This window comes from Saccostrea echinata, unplaced genomic scaffold, assembly GCF_033153115.1.
Source record: "Saccostrea echinata isolate AGI-Se365-2 ecotype Australia unplaced genomic scaffold, CSIRO_AGI_Sech_v1 ptg000030l, whole genome shotgun sequence".
Taxonomy (NCBI): domain Eukaryota; kingdom Metazoa; phylum Mollusca; class Bivalvia; order Ostreida; family Ostreidae; genus Saccostrea; species Saccostrea echinata.
Genome location: NW_026889779.1, coordinates 15,475,885 through 15,497,697, shown reverse-complemented (window position 1 = coordinate 15,497,697; position 21,813 = coordinate 15,475,885). Strand labels below are relative to the sequence as shown.

The 21,813-nt window shown below is 34.0% G+C and overlaps 3 protein-coding genes across 3 annotated transcripts in view; 2 read left to right on the top strand and 1 right to left on the bottom strand.

Annotated features, from left to right (window-relative positions):
- LOC133197381 (uncharacterized) overlaps positions 1–21,813 on the bottom strand; it is a 127,240-nt gene that overhangs the window by 78,645 nt on the left and 26,782 nt on the right. The window lies entirely within an intron of this gene.
- Positions 107–9,271, top strand: LOC133196434 (uncharacterized). The gene is made up of 9 exons (XM_061332327.1): positions 107–266; positions 1,603–1,675; positions 3,307–3,408; positions 4,409–4,522; positions 4,795–4,836; positions 7,368–7,498; positions 7,760–7,814; positions 8,308–8,486; positions 8,977–9,271. Exons 1-9 carry the CDS (start codon positions 195–197, stop codon positions 9,067–9,069), a joined length of 861 nt encoding a protein of 286 aa, XP_061188311.1. The 5' UTR covers positions 107–194; the 3' UTR covers positions 9,070–9,271.
- LOC133197376 (uncharacterized) lies at positions 15,110–17,005 on the top strand. The gene has a single exon (XM_061333374.1). The coding sequence runs from the start codon at positions 15,229–15,231 to the stop codon at positions 16,543–16,545; it is 1,317 nt and encodes a 438-aa protein (XP_061189358.1). The 5' UTR covers positions 15,110–15,228; the 3' UTR covers positions 16,546–17,005.

The window sequence follows — 21,813 nt, the reverse complement described above, 5'->3', positions numbered from 1 at the left end:
TTCGATTTCCGAATTTTCTCTGGTAGGGATAAACATAAAAACCAAATCGACTTGGTCTTTTATTTTCCGGACTTTCATTCGTCGGGCTCGGTGTACCCTGTTTGTTTATGATAGGAAATGTAAACAAGAGAAGCCGACAATTTTTTTTAAAAATAGTTTATTTCACGAAAAAATGAGATGCAGAGCATGTAATAATGAGCAAAGATGTGGAATTACAACACTTAATTAAAGTGAAAGTGATTACAGTTGATGGAAAGGAAGTTCAGGTATGATCCGAGGCAAATACGCAATATTTTTATATCTACGTTTGTTCGTTTGTTTGTTTATTGTTTAACGTCCCTCTCGAAAAATTTTCACTCATTATGGAGACGCCGCCACTTGTCGGTGGAGAGCTGCAAATTTTGACCTTTACTCGGCACTTAGGGTCATTGAGCAATGAGGGATCTTTTACGTGCCAGCACCTACTGCGACACGGGACCTCGGTTTATACGGTCTCATCCGAAAGAAAGGTCTCCACATCCCACAGTGAGATTCGAACCCGCTACGTAAGGATCAACTCCTTACTCCGCGACCACAGGTACTTGTGGACAGGACTCCCCCCCCCCCCCCCCAGCAATTCAACCCCGAGGTTTGTTGGACATTTTTTCCACAAATTATATTTATTACACTTATTCATCATGTGTACCATACGAAAAAATCGTAAAAACCCCAAAATAATCGTTCCACACAAGAATACCCCACTATATTATTACGTCAGGCCAAAACTCTCTCGGACGTTATCGTAATAAGTGATACATTCTTGGTGTACTTCCGTTGCGTTTACCTAAGGAATTTTCAACGCGCTGACTACAATGCTGTTTAAGGATTAATTGTGGGATTCTTACGAGATGCAGAGTCAATCCGATAACATGAACTAAGTCAGAAATATATGTAGAGACAGTGTTAACCGACATTTTAGGTTAAAATAAAATAAATACATGTTTTTAAACCCAGAAAGACTAGTGGGGGTATAACGTAAACAAACCGGAGTGGCATACAAGTGTCCAACAAACCTCGGGGTTGAATTGCTGGGGGAGGGGGGGGGGGGGGTCCTGTCCACAAGTACCTGTGTCCGCGACTTTAGAGCGAACGCTCTAACCACTGCGCCACGCGGGCTTCATATCTACGTAAAACGTAATATTTATTATTTACCAATGTATTTTAAAATTGTTCATATTTTCAGACTGTAACGTTAAATTATTTTAGCAAAGTAAAATGGATATATTTGTTTATTGATTTACGGAGCTTGTAGAAAATTTTCACGTACTTCAAAAATATACACGAAGGGGGACATTTTCCACCTTTATAGGCCCTATAAACTTTAAACAGGTGCTCTTATATATATATATTTCTGAGTTATTTGGCCTTGACAAACATATATACATATACATGTATATCAAATTTTGTGCCGTTAGAAGACTTCCTTATTATACTTTACTTCTTTACTATACTTGTGATATTATATTGATATCCATCAATGAAAATGAGAAAGAAAAAGAAAGGTTTACACATCCTTGGCGTGTATTTTTATAGGTTTTAAAAGTGCTAGTTGTATTTCTATAGGTTACAGTGCCAGTTGTGGGAGAAAATGAGATGTCTGTGACTGACATTCACACCAAAGTCTGTCTCTCTTTGGGTAACGCTTTTAAACTAGCTAATTTATCGACACGATCAATCATTTAAATCCAATAGCATGCACATTGTGGTTTGTATCGAATCATACCCTAATCTTTATTAACCTTTGTTTGATTTCTTTGAGTAAATGGATTAAAATTTCATATTAGGTAAACAGAGAGTGTACATACTTTTCACAGCTAGACCGCTCTTACGATACTGATACTGTTACAATACGATACTTACGATATACTGTTTTATATTTTACTCTAAATTTATAGATAATTTGGTTAGAACAAACAGTTTGGTATTTTAATACTTAAGGACATACGCAACGTACCTTACCTACTGATAATTTTTCAAGATATTTTCAATTTAAGATTATAGTGCCATCAGATGTTCATCGACAAAAAATCAGCATGCATTACCAGGGGTTTTGAAAAGATATCAGTTGATGAAAATTCTTGTATAATTCAAAGAAAAATACACAAAAATTACTAAACACATATTCTAGATGTTTTGTTTATCCAAATTGTTTTAGAAGAAGTGTACAACAATATATATAGACATACAAATGTAGCACACAATTCCTTTAAGTATTAGAACTCTTCAACTTCAGGGAAAAAAGGCAATAAAGTTCAAACTACGTTGCGTATGTCCTTAATAATAAAAAATGTCTGCAAACATACTAACTTCAAAAATATGACGTTTGGTTTAAGAAGGGGCTTGGGAGAGAAAAAGTCTTAACCCGTATGGTTTATACATCGGATTTCTCCTGCGCTTTGACAGGTTTTGTTTTTCATTATCAGCAACTATTAATGGTTATAACTAGTAATTAATTGTTCTATACCCTTCTTGAAAAATGGGGGGGGGGTTAAATTGCTAAATATTTTGCAAGATGACCTATATTTGTCTTCATAGATTTAACTGATATAATGATTTTTTTTATTCTCCCTGTTATCAATAGATTTTGAAAAAAAAAAATCTTTTTAATTGTTTTACACAATAGCAAAATTCTTATCACTCCTATTAGTTTGTTGCAGATTTGATGAGTTTGAGTCGAAAGTTTTTATCATCTAGTCCTGAAAATGATACTTAGTTAACTGTCTTGTGAAAATTGTTATAAAGCCATAATACATTGAATACACAGGCACTTGACATATTTTATGTATTACGATACATATTTTTCTTATTGAAAAAAAATATATACATGTAGATATAATCCCAAACCTAAAAAAACACAGTGATTTAATTATTATGTATGGCCGGGCTTATATTTTTTTTAATAAGAAAAATATATAACGTCAAGTGCCTGTGATTGAATACCCTAACCTGACATTACTTCTATATCAGACTTGTTACGATCGCTATCTAATCAGCATTTCAGGTAGATCTACGTCATGACAGAATATGTAAAATATATTCCATTGGTTAATATATATATATATATATATATATATATATATATATATATATATATATATATATATATATATATATATATATATATATATATATATTTTTTTTTAAAAAAGTGAAAAACATTAAGAATTGCATAACAATTTCAATTTGTATACGTTACATATTTATGTAGAAATTAAGAACATTAATAAACTGTAAGTAACGCACCTGGTGTAGCTTTATAATTTACAGGTTTACAGAAGACGAGTTTGATTTGGTTTTCCTTATTTTGTGGAAAGAACGCACCTATCAAAAGATTAAAACCAGAGTCCCGCATATCGTCAACAACAACTGGTAATGTTGAATCAGATACATATTATCGTTTTTGAAAGCGAAAGGGGGTGGGGGGTGGGGGAGGGAAAAATGACAATTGAAAAATCTTTGACAAGCCCAAAAAGGGTAAATTGTCCAAAAGTCGAAAATCCTATTGTGGTGGTGGTGGTGGGGGTGGGGGGTTACCGTAGGTTTAAAACAAAGCTTTTCCACAAACACATTTAATGAATACATTACCATGGGCCACGGGACGATTTGACTGTACTGGAACAAAAGGGGGGGGGGTCGTCTTTTCAGTGAAAAAGGCTATGTTGAAAAAAAGGGGACAAGCCCTCTACGCCCCAATATTACGTTCCTTTTAAACACCAAACCAGTGCCGCTACCGAGTACCGATATATTGTTCAAAATGAGACACATATAGAGGACTAATTCATATTTTTTTATCAATCTGCTTTCCTAAGTCCTCAAAATCACTCAAGGGGGGGGGGGGTGTCTCCCCGAAATTACCAGAAATCGGAAAGGGAAGTGTCTATGTTTTGTTAAATAAATTAATATGAAACATCCTATAGAACTGAGTTTGTTTAGGAGTCCAAAATTTCATCTATGTTGTAGAGAAACTTTGATAAAATCACATTCTTTATTAAAAATCGTAAACTATTAACCAAATTATTCCAAATACTCAGTAATACGCCATCATTCTGATGCAAATCATTGGATGAAGACAGCGTCTTAATAGGTTTTTGGTGTTTTACTTTGGGGGTTTTTGAAGGGGAAATCTTTTAAAATCAAGAAAACAAGTTTATAATATTGTATTCAATCGAGGTTCATATGTATTCAGCTCTGTATGTTGTAAAGACGGGGACAACGAAACAACTTTCTTTTTTTTTTTTAAAGCGAATTGATTAGCATTGATCGTTGTTGATTTTTTATTAAGATTTTAACAGATGACATAAGACTTGGTAATATAATCACTTAAAACATTGATTTAAAAAAAAATAAACAGATTTCCACTTTTTCACAGAACTTTGCCTCAGAAAATGGTGCTTTAATAAAGAGATAGAAACTCAGCTGATTAAAGATGACCCAGTTGCATGTCATTTGGTGTACTTAGAAGCAAAATCGGCAATTTCTAGTGGTAAGTACATGTGTATTGTTGAAATTAATAATCTGAAATGATGAGAAGTAAAATCAATAAACATGCATTTTTAAAAGAATAATTACCCGGAAGAATGTATTGATATATACGAAAATTATATCGATACATTGAAAACCTAGAATACAAGAATTAAGACGGTACTACAGGGTAAAAAAAAACTTAATGTGAACATTATTTTGAATATGTCCTTTCCATTAAAGGATTGTTTTTCAAACATGGTGTCTTTAATTGTATCTTTTACACCAATATAGGAGAAATGACAGTAAGCCAGGAACAGCTGGAAAAATTAGAAGGTAATATTTCAGATACTTTCTACAAAAGGCCAATTTTACAACTTTGTAGATTAGACTGCATATTTTAAAAGGTTCTTAAATCTTAACCAACAAGATATGATATGAACCTAATGAAATGAGGCCTATTTGTAAAGAAGATGGGCGAAAAAGGCGTGCAAAATGCCTATAGCTTCAAATGTATAAAAATCAATTGAATTTGTAAACTAAGTATTTAGAGCAAAGTTTTATTAATTGAAAGACATTAAAATTATGACAAACTTTGCTGCAGAAAATTTTTTCGGCAAAAATTATTGTAAGGTATATTTTGTTCTGTTTTTGTTTTTTTTTTTTTTTAACCCAAGCGATAAAATCACCCGGATCCACTAAACTGCACTGCACAGCTCATTACAGGTAGACGAATAATTTTGACACTTGTGAGATCGTGTGAAATTTTGGAGATTTACATAAATTATAAATTAATGTGAAGTGAAATACTGAAGAAAATTCTGTTATATTTGAGATTTAATTTTTCACTTTCTTATTTGTCGAACAATAGGGTTTTTATCGCCCGCATGGCGCAGTGGTTAGAGCGTTTGCTCTAAAGTCGCGGAGTAAGGTGTTGATCCTTACGCCGCGGGTTCTTATCACACTGCAGGACGTGGAGATTGTATAAACCGAGATGCTGTGTCGCAGTACGTGCTGGCACGAAAAAGATTCCTCACTGCTCAATGGCCCCGAGTGCCGAGTATAGGTCCAAAATTTGCAGCCCTCCACCGGCAAGTGGTGGCGTCTCAATATGAGTAAAAAATTCTCGAAACAGACGTTAAACAAACAATGAACAAGAGGCATTTTTCTTGGCTTGTTCGTCCAGCTTCTTATTCTTTCAATGCTAACACCTACTCTAAGAAATGTATACTGCATGCGTCACTGGTTGACTGTTCGAAGTGACACGATTGTAGGCCTACTAAAAGTTCCATTAAACCCATTAAAGAAAATGTAAATCGATATCATAGATATATTCTTACATGCATGCTAAATATCATTTCTTTGCTCTAATTCTTCTCAACAATTTATTTTTTCTTTATCATAAGAAACATGAAGCAAACTCACGAGAAAAATATCCACAAATTTTGAAGAAGATACCCTGAAATAAGTGTTTTATACAACAAGGGTAAAACCACAAAAACCACAAAAGGAGGCAAAGTTTCAAATAAAAAATTGTTTTAGCTCACCTCGACTAGGTCGAAATGAGCTTATACGCTTATGCTATTCCCCCGGCGTTGGTTTCGGCGTCTAAAGTTACATGCAGTAATGGTTAAGGTTAGTAATGTTTAAGTGCAAACGTTTAAAATAAACAGCAGTTTATTTTTATGCTTTCCTATGCTGAATTCTTAATGATTTAAGACTTTTATTGTTTTAATCTTTAACTCCATTAAGACCCTCATCTCACTGGTCAAACGTTTAAACTTTCCCAGGATACCATTAACTCTGCTATTTTGTGAGTTTTTTTCAGTTTTAGAACAAGTCTATTCCCAATTATATGTAATTATTAATCCTATGGAGACCAAACTTGCATGGATGATGCATGTAGGGATACACGTATCAGATATGCTTCGGATGCTGGATTTCACCTACACTTTCCATATGATTGAACAGGTTAAAGTTTAAGGAGTTAGTCCATTCCCAAGCAACTATAAGCCTTATGTTTACAATACTTGCATGGATGATGCAGTTAGGGATGCTCACTAACAGGCTTAATTGCTTTGGATCTTACAAAGCAATTGTTCTTACAAAGTCAAATTTATAATTCAAGATATTGACTTGCAAGTATGGCAGGGGTATACATTATAATGAAGGATTAATGGTTTACATACATATAGGGAACATTCCTTTGTTAATTTCATTTCAAATGTCTTTTGGTCAAGCGCTCGACACTTTGCAGTGAAGGTTGCAGATCTTTCAGATGAGACCTTAAAAAACTAAGGCCCCCTTGTCACGGCAGGCGTTGGCACGATAAAGATCCCTCACTGCTAAATGACCCTGAATGCCAAGTAAAATCTAAAGAAGCCTTTCTACGGTATATGATGACGTTTCTATATAAGTGAAAAATTCTCGAATGGGACTTAAAACAACATATAATCAATCATATGTCTATTGTGTTGTTTACTCAGAGGGAGGCTATAAACTGACGAATATCAGTTCCTAGCATTCGTGGTGTGTCATGGTTCTTGGGGCTCAGCTATGCCACAATGACGGTGTAGTTACTCTATTGCTCAAGGCTTATGAATCCTTTGGTTATTATATGATACGCCTTGACACATGTCTATTTCTAACTTGGATGAAACCTTACGTGGTTAAATGTATTTGCCATCTGACTCCTTTTTGTAAAATTCAAATGAAGAGTTGACATGTCTGAAAAATACTTATAGGCATTTTATTTTTGCTAAAGATGGAATGTGTACACGCAAGAATTTTTTTAATAATAAGAGACTGAGTAGCAGTTTTCTTTTTACCAGTTGTGTTGAAACCAGAAAATTCGCTTCGCTTTTCAGAGTATGAAGATCCCGGTTTTACATTAAAAGAAAAATATGTCCTTCTTGCTCACACTTTGGAAGACTACTTTTCTGTTTTAATTAGAGATTGTAAGATAACAGATAACGAAAAGAACGGAAATTCTCCTCAGGTAATATACTTGTATATAATAATATTTGAAATAAATCAATTTTAAACACTAACTTGCATTCTTTAAATAAAATTGGCAGGACAATTTTATTTTCAATAATACATGTACATCCAATATTTCTGAAAATTGATAAAAATACTGCATTGTAAATTGACCATAACTGTCTTTGAAGTTGTTCCCAATACCATGATGTCTCCACAATGTATAGAAGTACCCAACTCCTTAAAAACTGTTTTCACGATCTCTATATTTTTTACACAGGTCTTCAATAAAGGTGCCATTAGAGTTTCACTGGATGGTATAAGAATACACAAAGGTAGCATGAATGAAAGTGGAAGAAGTCTTTGTATGAGAGTGTGAAGTAGAATAGAACGTCCCAGGGTCCTGTTTTACAAATGAAATTAAGACGAAGACCAAAAAAACTGTAGCTTAATTTAAAATCTTGCAAAAATAATAATTCTGTTCAGAATTACGTGCATAAAAATATCTTTTAAACTCTTGTGAAAAATGATAAATGACATTTTTAAATTAATGTAAGAAGAAAGTAAATTGCAAAAAATTAAAATTTTGGTCTTAGTCTTAAGTTCTTTTGTAAAACACAGGGCCCTGGTCAGTGAATGACAGGAACTCATAATCTTCCTGACTTACTGTACCGGAATATATATTCCTGCTAAACTCATCTTATCCAGACACCCAAGTCATTTTTGGGATGAATGGTCAAAAATGGGGATCAGCTTAAGTTGAACAGAATTGTGAAAAGGAACTGTTCAAGTCTTGAAATGAAACATCTAAATATTTGTTCTTTTCAGATAAATGCCAAGCAGTGCTGGAATGGAAACGTCTGAAAAAATGGTTAATCCATAATAAACTGTCCAGAATTATTCTACTATATTTAAATCCAAATGAAGAACTGGAAACTACTGTTATAGAAACATGTCAGTGTGAATATTTACTGGCAGCTATCAATCAGATTGTTAGAGAATTACAGGTATTAAGTATTTGATATTGTTTAAAACCGAAATTTGATGTAAATAAACCACATTTTAGAAATTCGGGTTTTAGCAATATTGTCATTTTTTTCCCCTAAAAAATATAATATTGAAGGATAAAGTTATATTGTTATATTTTTCAAATAGAAATTAACGTTTTAGTAATGTTGTCACTTTTTTTATTATTTAAAACTATAAATCAAAATTTTAATAACTCTTTTTCTCATACATTTTTTAATCTGAATTCAGGTTTTAGCAGTATTTTCTTTTATTATAAATTGAGCTGTTAGTAACGTCATATTTTTGTGTACTATTAAGGTTTTAATAATACTGTTTTTTTTCCTTTACTATAGCAAAGTTTTAGTAATACAGGGTATCAATGCCCATTTTTTAATCTTTAAAAATAGATGAAGTATCAAAAGCAACTTTACATCACGAATACTTGTTGTTTTCTTATTGTGATGCTTCGTGTTTGCTTTATTTTGACAGGTGTCCAGTCCGAATGATTCCTTCTTTTACTCGTCTATGATCTCAACAAACGAGGATGGATCAATATCTTACGAAAATGCCCTGTTCAAATGAATGATACTCAAAAGAACATAAGCATCATTTTCCTCAGGAATGCAATAAGAAATAGAATGCAATGTAATGTAGAATGTATTTAATGTGATATACATGTAATATCACAAAACAGCCATATAAAATTTCAAAATTCTAAATATTTTTAGTACATGCTCTTTGAGAATGTCGAAAACCTATAGCCAATTAAATGTTTATAAGCATTCCTGCAATTCTTTACTTTCAACATATATTAAACTGAAAGACATGCTCTTACTTAAGAATAGTCGAGCATGATTTGATGTCAAAGTAACTTTTTACTGGATTGTGTACTAGCTACAGTGTTGTTTTTTTTAAATTCAATTTCATGAAAAATCATACCTTTATAATTTTATATACTACATCAAAACACACCGTACAATAATTCATATCACCTGGTTTTTAAGATGTAAAATTGTAAATTAATATATACATGTATAAATTATAAAAGTTTAGTAATTTAGTTGTAGTGCTAGTTTTTGTACTTGCTGTTTTTCCATTTCCTTGTTTTTTTAATGACTTTGTAATCTTTTCATTGCTCTATATATATATATATATATATATATATATATATATATATATATATATATATATATATATATATATATATATATATAAACAATCCTCAAGTTCATTGATTTTAGGAAGTGGGGGGGGGGGGGGGCAATGGGTGCGCCCCCTAAGATTGAATCATGGTTCCTTCTTTGAAAAGAAATGATTTAATATCAGGTAAAGGATTGTAAATGAAAGGTTTCCTTTCTATTTTCTTGAGAGGTGGAACTTCTGGGGCTTTGTTTTCACTTTTCAGAGACCTCAAGGAAGAATGCTACACCAAAATTTTATTTAATAAATCTTTAAGACATATCTTTTTGTAATTTGGTTTCAACACGGAAAGATTGATATTAGCATTTCATAATTTTTTATGATTTTTTGTATTTTTTAAAAAATGTTTAACTGTATAACTGTAAAAAACTATTTACAAATAACGTGTTTTATAAATAAATAAATATTTTTTTATTTAAATTTAAAAAAAAAATGCCTATCTGACTTTCCTTGATTTTCAACAGCAGTTTTGAACTCAAAAGCATTTTATTTGTAAATAAAACAATTTTTACATATTCTTTGAAGAAATATAAAAAAAAGTTTATTAAATTAGTAATAGCAAATATCAATCTTTCCGTGCTGAAACCATATTGGTTTAGCATCCCACCTTGAAATAAGCGTAATTTTATTAATTTTCACCAGTATAAGCATGACGACAAGAAATAAATGCAGTGAAGATGTCCTCTTACAACACTTCATTTTTGCACTGCAAAATCTGCCCCCTCTAACTTTGATTCCTGGATATGTCCCTGAAGTTGTCATTTTAACGATAATATGTCCTTTTGACGGCCGGAGATTGTAAAGAATGTTCATCTGAAGGGGGGGGGGGTACTGAAAAAAAATGTAAAGAAATAGAAATCAGTGTATCAATAAATACTCTGCATTAAGAAAAGGGACGTTTAATGTGCTACAAATAAAGCTGCAGACTGATAATTAGAGCAGTAAAGCCATACTGAAATTTCTTTCTAGTTTCTAATCTGAGGGATTGTTGAATTAATCAAGTACATGTCATGTATGAAGAAAAATGCAGAAGTATTTCTTATTATTCATTTAACCTTTAATTGAGAATTAAAGAATCATATTTCTATTTGATTTTCACACTTTATATGATAAATGATATTCTTTAGCAGTCTTAATTTTTCTAGTTCTAGTGTTAGGGTGGGACTGTGTTGAATCTATATTGAAAATGCATTCTTCTCTGCTCCAGAGCATTCAGGAGCAAACAGAGTACGAAGTTGTAATAATTACGGATATTTTTAAATTTTTATCAGATTTTTGAAATTCTGGACCACTTGACAAGTGATTCGGTGCTGGGCAGGACTCTATTAATTTGTATTCTAATGAGAGAGGTCTTTCTCCTTTTCTATTCGCTTGGTATGATAATTAATCACTGTAAGTAATGTAATTGAAAGGTCAATTGAATAAGAGAGTTACACATGTACATGAATTTTTATGCCCCCAGATCGAAAGATCCCAGGGGTATATTGTTTTTGTCCTGTCTGTCTGTTTGTCTGTTTATCTGTTTGTCCGTTTGTCTGTCTGTCTGTTGTCAACTTTAACCTTGCCCATAACTTTTGATTGGTTGGAGCTATGACTTCCATATTTCACATGAGTATTCCTTGTGGCATGACCTTTCTTTGGGTACTATCATATTTGACCTTGACCTTGGAGTTTGACCCACTTTTGCAAAATTTTATTAAACTTTAACCTTGGCCATAACTTCTGAACAGTTGGTGCTTGGGGTTTCAAACTTCACATGTGTATTCTTTGTGACAAGGCCTTCCTTTGGATACCAACAACTTTGACCTTTTGACCATGACCTTGGCGTTTGACCTACTTTTGAAAAACTTTAACCTTGGCCATAACTTCTGAACAGTTGGTGTTTGGGGTTTCAAACTTCACATGTGTATTCCTTGTGACAAGACCTTCCTTTGGATACCAACAACTTTGACCTTTTGACCTTGACCTTGGCGTTTGACCTACTTTTGAAAAACTTTAAGCTTGGCCATAACTTTTGAACAGTTGGTGCTTAGGGTTTCAAGCTTCACATGTGTATTCCTTGTGACAAGACCTTCCTCTGGATATCAATTACTTTGACCCTTTGACCTTGACTTAGGAGTTTGACCTACTTTTGAAAAACTTTAACCTTGGCCATAACTTTTGAATGGTTGGAGCTAGGGCTTTCATACTTCACATATGTAATCCTTGTGACAAGACCTTCCTTTGGATACCAACCACCACTTTGACCCTTTGACCTTGACCTAGGAGTTTGACCTACTTTTGAAAAACTTTAACCTTGGCCATAACTTTTGAATGGTTGATGCTAGGGCTTCCATACTTCACATGTGTAATCCTTGTGACAAGACCTTCTTTGCATACCAACCACTTTGACCCTTTGACCTTGACGTAGGAGTTTGAACTACTTTTGAAAAACTTTAACCTTGGCCATAATTTTTGAATGGTTGGTGCTAGGGCTTTCATACTTCACATAAGTAATCCTTGTGACAAGATCTTCCTTTGGATATCGACCACTTTGACCTTGACCTTGACGTTTGACTTTTATTTAAAAAACTTTAACCTTGGCCATAACTTTTGAACACTTGTATCTAGGTCTTTCAAATTTCACAGGTGTATTCCTCGAGACAAGACCTTTCTTTGGGTATCAACATTTTTTATCTTTTGACCTGGATTTTGACTTGCATTTGAAGAAACTTTAACCTTCGCCATAAGCTGCCATACGGGGGCATCAGTGTTTCACAAACACATCTTGTTACGGTATATAATACTGTGATAGTAACAAATTGGAGCAAGCACAGACAAGTAAATAGATCTATTTTAAGATTTCTTATTGAGTGTTAGAATAATTGTTACATTAAAAGTTTGAATCTAAAGTTTAAACTTATCTAGTTTAAACTTTAGATTTAAACTTTTAATGTAACAATTATTTTGTTGATCCCTAATCATCGCATTTCTCTTGCTTTTGGGTATTATAGCTTCATCTATCTGTTTGTTTTGATTTATTTATTTATTTATTTATTTTTACTTCTATGGATCCTTTACAGTACATGTATTATACTCAGGTGACCGTTAAGACCCTTGGGCCTCTTGTTACTATGTTAATAAGAAAAGAATTTAAAAAAAAAAAAAAAGAAATTATGTTGCTTTGATAGGAACCGAACTTACGACATATTAACTGTTGAAAAAAACGATCAACTTATGAAAAATATGTATAAAAAAAAAAAAAAAAAAAAAAAAAAAAAAAATGCAAATAAAAATTGGCTGGATGGCGTCAGTGGTACATAGTGGTTCTGGAAGTTTACATCGGTCTGTAATAGTGCTCTAAGAAGAACAGGTAAGTATGACATTTTGTAATATCGAAGTAACCACTTGACTGAGCCAGCTCTACGTAAACGTATGCAGATATTTAAACTTTATATATCTACAAGCCATGTAGTGGTGCAATACTACAATGTTATGTGAGCATGCTCTGTCATTGATTATGTGGCCTATTTAATCGATGAACATGTTGACATTTTTATGGCAGATTGGGGAGGGGGGGTTAGCCTTAATAAAATTAACCAAGGAATGAGGCTTCGCTTCCATGTAAAAGCTGGAATAGGCTTTTCATGCTAGCTCAAATTGATGGCAGAGTCATATTTTTTTGGCTGCAATATCAATATTATGTGAAATTAACCATTATGGTGTGATATATTTTACATTCAAGTTTTAAAATATATATATACAATTATATATATATATATATATATATATATATATATATATATATATATATATATATATATATATATATATATATATATATATATATATATATATATATTGTATGTATTTCTGAAAATATAAAACGTGACGAAAAATTTTGCTAAGCTTAAATTATGACAATGATTTAATAATGATTGAGTTAATAATTCCAACCATAAATATGTGGTAAAAAAAAAATCCAGATCAAAAGTTCTTTTTTTTTTTTTGCAATTTAGCAAATGGAAGGGTCATATGCCAACCGCATTCATCAATATGGGTGGGAATGGGAGTGCATGAGGTGTAGATTTTTTAAGGTAATATGTAACAAAATAATACTGCAGCATTAATAAACAACTACTAAGGCCAGGTCTGTCATTATTTTTGTTATATATGTAATTCGTTGTACATCAAGGTCATTTTAATTCAGTGCAGACAAGTACATGTAGGTCCCACAGTTTAAGGATAGCAGCATGTATAATTTTTTTTTCTTTATGAACCTTCTGTATCCTAAACCCTTGGTTTTATTTACAAAAACAATTCCAGTATTTCAAGACTCGCGTGGTCACCTATAGATAGTGCCCCCCCCCCAACTGAAAAATGTATGGTTGAGCCCCCCCCCCCCCGTGAAATTGCTTCCTACGAGCCTGCACCCAGTCTAGAGTTTTCTAGTAGCAGTATCCACAGCTGTCTGTACAATCTGTCCTTAGTCATCCCACGATTTTTATTTCTAAATAAAATTTGGTGTTATAATAAATTAATTTCATACAGCTAGCCTACATGCATTATTCTAAAATATTTTAAGGACAACAGTGCAGTAGGCCTGACATGAATAAAATAACCACATGACTGGATCAACTTTACGCTGATATGTATAATATTAAATTAATCTGCATATCTATGGGTCATAGATTGGTCAACACATATCTTATCTTGCCTTTAATTGCGCATACCTGTTTTGTAAACATGTTGATCGTTTGACCACCACATTTCACAAAGGGCCAAATAAGAAATGGGGGGGGGGGGGGCAAATCTCGAGCTCTGTGGTACATAATATATAACTTCGCACAAAAACCCTTGATATTTAAAACGACCTAAAGGTCATCTAAATATGTTAGCATGACATCTTACAAACAATGTCAACACCAAATTTTCAGTGACCTGATGTGACGGATATTTTCTTAACAAACAAAGTATAATTGTACACTCCTTGTTTGTAAGTTCTAGTATATATACGTGTAGGTAAATGGCATTTAACTATATGTGTAAACTGTAAAGTACTTAGACTAATCAAATATTGGAGGACACCCAATTCGTGTTAAGTAAGTAGGTCACCTCACTCACCTATATATACATTGATGCTTTCGTTTTTGTTCCAGTTTTAAATGCCCGACATTACATCAGTAAGGACAGATCTAGAGGAGCACCTAACAAGTAAGCGTCAGTATTAACTTTATCATTTATGATATATTTTTCTTCAAATAATGCATTTCCTTCACTTGTCATTGTTTACATTCTGCATTTTCTCTGTTATATGCCACTGCATGTTTACATTCTTATTATGAAACCGAGAAGTAAATGAAGGCAATTATATAAGTTGTAATTTTAGGCATTCATCAACACCGCATTGCCAATTTTTTATACCCACATTTTTTTGTTCGTATCTTTTGTAGCTCCCAGGAGATCGATAGAGTTCCGACAGGCATTTATTAAATGAGAGCTATACTTTTTTATATCGTCAAGGTGACCCACCGCCAGAGTTTCAAGTATACTTAGAAGAGCATGGAATTTTTAAACTTCATACCAGTTCTGCAGTATTGTGTAGAAGAAATAGTCACACAAAAGTCCAAATTATGTGACTCAGCAAGAGTTACAACCGCGGACATCATTAATAGAGCTGCACTTTTACACGATGCCATTGATAAAGTCAAAGAAAACCTTCTTGTAAAAACAAAAAGGATTTTGGACAGTGAGTTAAAAAAGATGGAATTCCATGAAGAGGAACTAAAGACTTGGATCTCTTGGTTGTCCTCGCAAAACGATATATCAAATCAGAATGTACCCGAAGTAAAAGATGAAAGCATTTGTAAATTCCAGAACGGGAATAGGAAAGAATGGTTAGCAAGATTACAGCAGCTCTCTGAAATTCAACACATTAGCTTGTACTTTAAAAGTGGAGAAGTTATCAATGAAGCATTTGTGAATTCTTTGTTTGGATCGGTGCAGAATTTCAGCATCACACCCCCGTCGCCTATTAGGAAGAATAGACGTGACACTTTTCCAACAATCGGTGTGGAAAGAAGGGCTAAATTTAAATCCAAGGGTACCGCTGGAAATATCCATGCAATTGCTCCAATATCGGGAAACGAAGCGTGGATCTGTTGTGGATGGGGAAACAAGGAGATGGTTCTCTACAATATGGATGGAGATGCATTAGTATCGGTGACACTGGATGTTGCAATCGATCACATAGTGTCAACCCGAAATGGAAATGTTTTAGTCTCTAGTTACAATGGCAACTCAATATGGCGTCTTGACGAGCAGCTAAATGCTACAAAATTTGCCACTTTGTCCTTTGTTCCACGTGGCATGGCTGTAGCTGAAAGCAATGAAATATATGTCTGTGGTGTGGAAAGAAACAGGCGACATTTGATTGCCAAATTCGCTGCAGACGGCACACTGATTTCCGACATCACTATTTCCCCCCACGATCCTCATCGACTAGGATTAATAAGCGAAGACAAATTATGTTTTTCAGACTACAGCAAAAACAATAAACGACAGCTTGTTATTATGGACAATACATGCAAAGTACAGTGTACGTACAATGGAAAAAATGAACGGAACATCGAATTGGAAAACCCTTTCTATCCCCTCGGTACCCAAGTTGATCAGTACGGCAATATTATTGTGGCGGACTGGAATAATGACCGTGTCCATTTGCTGGACACTAATGGACAATTTTCTCAGTTCTTAGTTGACACTGATTGCGGTATAGAACGACCGTGTTCGTTAGGGTTAGATCGTGATGGCAAACTCTGGGTTGGAAACGCAACAGGACACGTGCACGTTTTCAGTTACTGCAACTGGTTGACCTGATTCCTTAAGACACCAGCCACAAAAGAAAGTTCGAAGCACTTATTTAATTTTAGTACCGTAGATGAAAATCCTTTACAGTTTAATATAAAATGATTGGGACTCTATTTACTTTAGGTTTTCATTTTTTTTTGGTAGATTTTGATTTGGTAAATTATTTTGGGTAGGGCTTCCACAACTTCAAAAAATGTGCATTTATAGCACAGGCAACATTACCTCAAATCACTTGTTGCAACATTACCTCAAATCACTTGTTAAATCTTCTAAGTAAATAATTACAAGTTTGTGTGTATATCTTATCAGAAAGTCGGTGAATTATTCTGTTGATTTAACAACGATATAGTTCTGTAAACCCAGAGGAATGTCTGATGGTGAATGACCCTATATATATGATATTTTACATACAATATGCCAGTCAGTTGTAGCAATTTTCTTCTGAAAAAATATATAATTTTTAAATTTCTCAATTTTTTACGTGATTTGTGTCCAGTGTCTTATAAGAATGTATGTGGTTAAATACAGATATTACTTAAATAAATAAGAGTACATGTAAATTAACTGCATATTTGCTGTACTATAGCCCATATGTGTACTATATACATATGATATGTAATTCATCGCACATAAGAGATAATGTAGTATATTTGTTACATTAAAAGTTTAAAGTTTTATTCTTATCTATAGATAGTTATAGGTAAGTTTAAACTTTAGATTTAAACTTTTAATGTATCAAATGTACAGATCACAGAAGTACATTTAATTTATCAGTCATAGATTTAGTATTATAAGAGGTAAGGAATGTCTAGAAAGCATCACATGAGTAAACAAATATAACGTTAAATATTTATATAGATTGCAATAATTGAAAAGATTACTGCAACACCTAATACTTCAAAGCAGAAAAATATAGCATATACTAATGCAGTGGTTCAGCTGGAGAGAAAAAAAAAGCGGGGGGAGAAGGTATACATGTGAAATGCTTAAACTAATCTAATATCGGTCACATAACCACATAAAAGTAGGTTTGAAAACTTGTACATTGCAATATAAGGTCACAGACACCACGGGGAAATACGACCCGAGGTGGTTGAACTCGACCAATACTAGGCAACAGTTTGAAAGTCGGTTAATGTTGTAGATGGGGATCAGTTAAAGTTCAGCATCTTGTTTCTTCCCTGGTTATTCTTGAATGGACGGCTCTAAATGTCTCTAGTGTTTCATCTTTCTAACATCTTTGACACGAATTCCCCAACAAAAGAATGTAAGTGGGTTTTAGACCTTAATTCTTACGTTCTTCTAGAATTTTCAAGAACATAAAATAATACATTTATTAATGTACAAAACTGTTAAGTGTTAAAAAAAATCAACTAATTAAATGTAATGGTCAATAATAACAAAAGTCCGGTGGTTCAAATACATGTATATAACCTTTATATGGTCCCTATATTTTTTTCTAATTTATGTACTAAGGCCGTAGGAACCGGGGGGGGGGGGGGGGACCAATAATTTTGTCGATATATAGAATATTATAGAAAACATAGCTACTATATGCTTTTGCGCCCCCAATAATAATGAAACTCTGAAAATGTATGGATGTTCCCCTCAGACTGAAATTGCTTCCTACGGGCCTGCTATTTCCGACAAATTCCCTTTAATCGGGTGCACGACATTTCCACAAAAATGACCTTGCTGGTGAGATTAAATGCACCTTTACCTGAATATACATGTACCTACTACGTGCAGTAGTTAGCTCTCGATTATTTGATAGTCTGTCAAACTTAACGATAACTATTCAAAGTCACGTTTAGGTACATTACAAAGAAAATTTCAAACTCTAAATAGACCACTGAATCAGCTTTTTTTTTAAGCTCACCTGAGCTGAAATACCAGGGAGTTTTTGATAGGCGTCCGCCAGTCTGTAAACTTTTTATATATTCGACTTCTTTTCCTGAACCACTAGACCAATTTCACAAAACATTCTTGGGTGAAGAGGATTTAAGTTTTTCAGTTTGAATGCTATCTTCAAGTGGAGATTCATTTTTATGCCACCGTAAGATTCGGGGGTATATAGATTTTGCCATGTCCGTACGTCTGATTGTCCGCAAAAACTTTAACATTGCTAATAACTTTTGATTGGTTGGAGCTATAGCTTTCATATTTGACATGTGTATTCCTTGTTACAAGACTTTCTTTGGGTACCATCATATTTGACCTTGACCTTGGAGTTTGACCCAGTTTTAGAAAATTTTACCCAACTTTAACCTTGGCCATAACTTTTTAACAGTTGGTGCTAGGGCTTTCATACTTCACATGTGTAATCCTTGTGATAAGACCTTTCTTTGGATACCAACAACTTTGACCCTTTGTCCTTGACCTTGGAGTTTGACCTACTTTGAAAAACTTTAACCTTAGCCATATCTTTAGAACGGTTGGTACAAGGGCTTTCATATTTTACATGTGTATTTGTTGTTAGAAAGCCTTTCCTTGGGCACCATTAATTTTGACCATTTGACCTTGATTGACTTACTTTTGAAAAAACTTTTACCTTTTCCATATCTTTTCAATGGTTGCTGCTAGGACTTTCATATTTCACAGGTATATTCCTCGGGATAAGACCTTACTTTGGGTACCAACATATTTGATTTGCATCTGAGAAAGTTTAACCTTCACTATAGGTTGCTATATGGGGGCATCAGTGTTTCACAAACACATCTTGTTTTTTCTCAAACCATGGCATTCATCCGACAAACTGAAGGATCCCCAGAGGTAGGGTGGGGCTATAAAATTTCACAGATTTTAACAGGTGTGTATTTAGGAACAAATCTTTTCAAAAGAAGCTGAGCCAAATCAGATTGTCATGTGTACATTCTTAAGTTGTATGGATTCATTTTTTTTCTTTTAAATAATGGACTTTTAAATAAGATGGGCTTAAAATTGGAGAAAATGTTCATAATGCACGTGTACAGGAAAATTTCTTTAAAAAAAAAATTTCTCCAGAATAGCAATGATAATCATATTGATATTGATTTTAAAATATCCTAATTTCGTGTCGATTGAAGTTCAGTTAAATCATAAACCCTTTGGGGCCACAATATGGGGTCTGGTCAACATTCTACATTAGAATAATGAGTAGGAAAAACTTTTGAAGAAACAGCAAGACCAGGGTGGGTCAGGTGAGAATTGTGACCCATGGGCCTCTTGTTTTCATTACCTAAAGTTCCATGCTGCTCACTCATGCCCCTTCTTCCTTTCCATACAATGCAAGCCCATAGGTAGCATTTTCAGTTGAAGAGGGGGGGGGGGACAAAACAAGAGGCCACAATGCTCACCTGAATCACTTTGACCCTGCTGTTCTTCAGCAGATTTTTCCCTCTATAATATTGTCATCCTCTCAACATCAGGGGCCCTGAGTTACTGAGTCAACTAGTTGCCATGGGACCCCTGAAAAACTTCATTCTTTTCTTGAGGGGGGGCTTCCTTCTTTCATTGAGAAACACCAATCCAATTGAAGCTTTCATAAGTAGACAGATACTGTAAACAGATAGGAATAAGTAGATACCTCAAATGCACATGTTACACTGTTTATCACTGAAGGTTTAACTTAATAGGCTGAGTGATAAAAAGAACAATCAAGATTTGTAATTTTTTGAAGGTTAGGCTTGAAGTTACAACCTGCTCCAAACACTTTAACCTGGTCACTCATTCAGGAAATGTAGGTCAAACCCAGCATCCGAAGTCTAATAGTGTGCATCACTATATGCAAAATCCATGCAAGTTTGGTGAACATCACACTTCAGTTACACTGGAATGAGCCATCTTTAAACTGGTCACTCACCAGAAAATGTAGGTCAGCACCTGAAGCAAGTCCAATAGTGTACATTCCATGCAAGTCTGGTCCAAATATGCCTGATAGTTTCTTGGTAAAAGACCTGCTTCCAAAACTTGGTCATTCACCACTCATCAGGAAAATATAGGGGTCAGATCCAGCATCCAAAGTAAGTCCAGTAGTGCATCAATAAATGTATCATCAATGCAAGGTTGGTCAGCAAAGGGCTTATAGTTATTTTGGAATGAAATCTGCTCCAAAAACTTTAACCTGGTCGCTCATCTAGAAAATGTAGGGTTTTTTTTGTATATTTGTTTCTTATTATGTTACACGTCTCTCTCGAGAATTTTTCACTCATATGGAGGCGCTTCCACTTGTTAGTGGAGGGCTGAAAATTTAGATCTATACTTCGCACTTGGGGCCATTGAGCAGTGAGGGATCTTTTTCATGCCAGCACCTACTGCCACATGGAACCTCATCCAAGGACTGGTCTCGGACACGTCCTGCAGTGGATTTGAACCGACAACATAAGGATCAACTCCTTACACTGCTACTCTAAAGCAAACACTCTAACCACTACACCATGTGGGCAACAGAAAATGTAGGTCAAATCCAGCATCTAAAGCAAGCCTGGTAGTGTGCATCCTTAGACGTATCATCCAAGTAAATCTGGTCAACAAAGGGTTTATGGTTACTGTAATATCACATACTTTCATGGGGTCAAATTTTCCTGGTTTAAGGAAAAATGTTAGTTTGTGGGGATTTGATTGCATGTTTGAAGACAGGTTGGGTAATTATATGTATGAAATTTCACATTTCATGTTGGACATGAATTTGTGGCTCTCTTCATACCTTGAAAATAATTAAAATTTATGATTTCACTGTTCTTCAGAATAAACCTGCTCCAAAAACTTTGACCTGATCAATCATCCTGAAAATTTAGGTAAGATCCAGCTTACAAAGCAAGCCTGGTAGTTTGCATCCTCGGATGTATCATCCTGTATTTTTGGTCACATTTCCTTATTTATGTAGTAATATTCCATTATCACCTACATATGGTGTTTATGTCTCCCAACAACTACTGACAAATAAGTTGATGTTACAGAGATTTCAACATCTTTGGCTGAAAATGCAGCATCTGAAACCTGATTGGTACAATGAAATATACAAGAAGCACTGTCCATGCTTCCCTGATCAATATAAGGCATAGAAGTACTTGAAAAGAAATTTAATCCAAAAACTTTAACCTGGGATGCTGATACTATGGATATTACATAAGCTCTAAAAACTTTGTTGAGGTGACCTAAATGATTAATCCTAAATATTTATTATGTTATAATGCAAAATTTTAAAAATACACATACCAGTCCCTTTCTGGCCATGGGCCATGACTTGATCAAACTTGAATCTGCACTAAAGATTTTTCCCTATATATTCCAAGTTAA

Coding starts and splice junctions, on each gene's coding strand:
- LOC133196434 (XM_061332327.1), top strand. CDS start 195: ATGAGCAAAGATGTGGAATTACAACACTTAATTAAAGTGAAAGTGATT. Junction 7,815..8,307: donor TGGTATAAGAATACACAAAG/GTAGCATGAATG, acceptor TGTTCTTTTCAG/ATAAATGCCAAGCAGTGCTG. Junction 8,487..8,976: donor AGATTGTTAGAGAATTACAG/GTATTAAGTATT, acceptor TTATTTTGACAG/GTGTCCAGTCCGAATGATTC.
- LOC133197376 (XM_061333374.1), top strand. CDS start 15,229: ATGGAATTTTTAAACTTCATACCAGTTCTGCAGTATTGTGTAGAAGAA.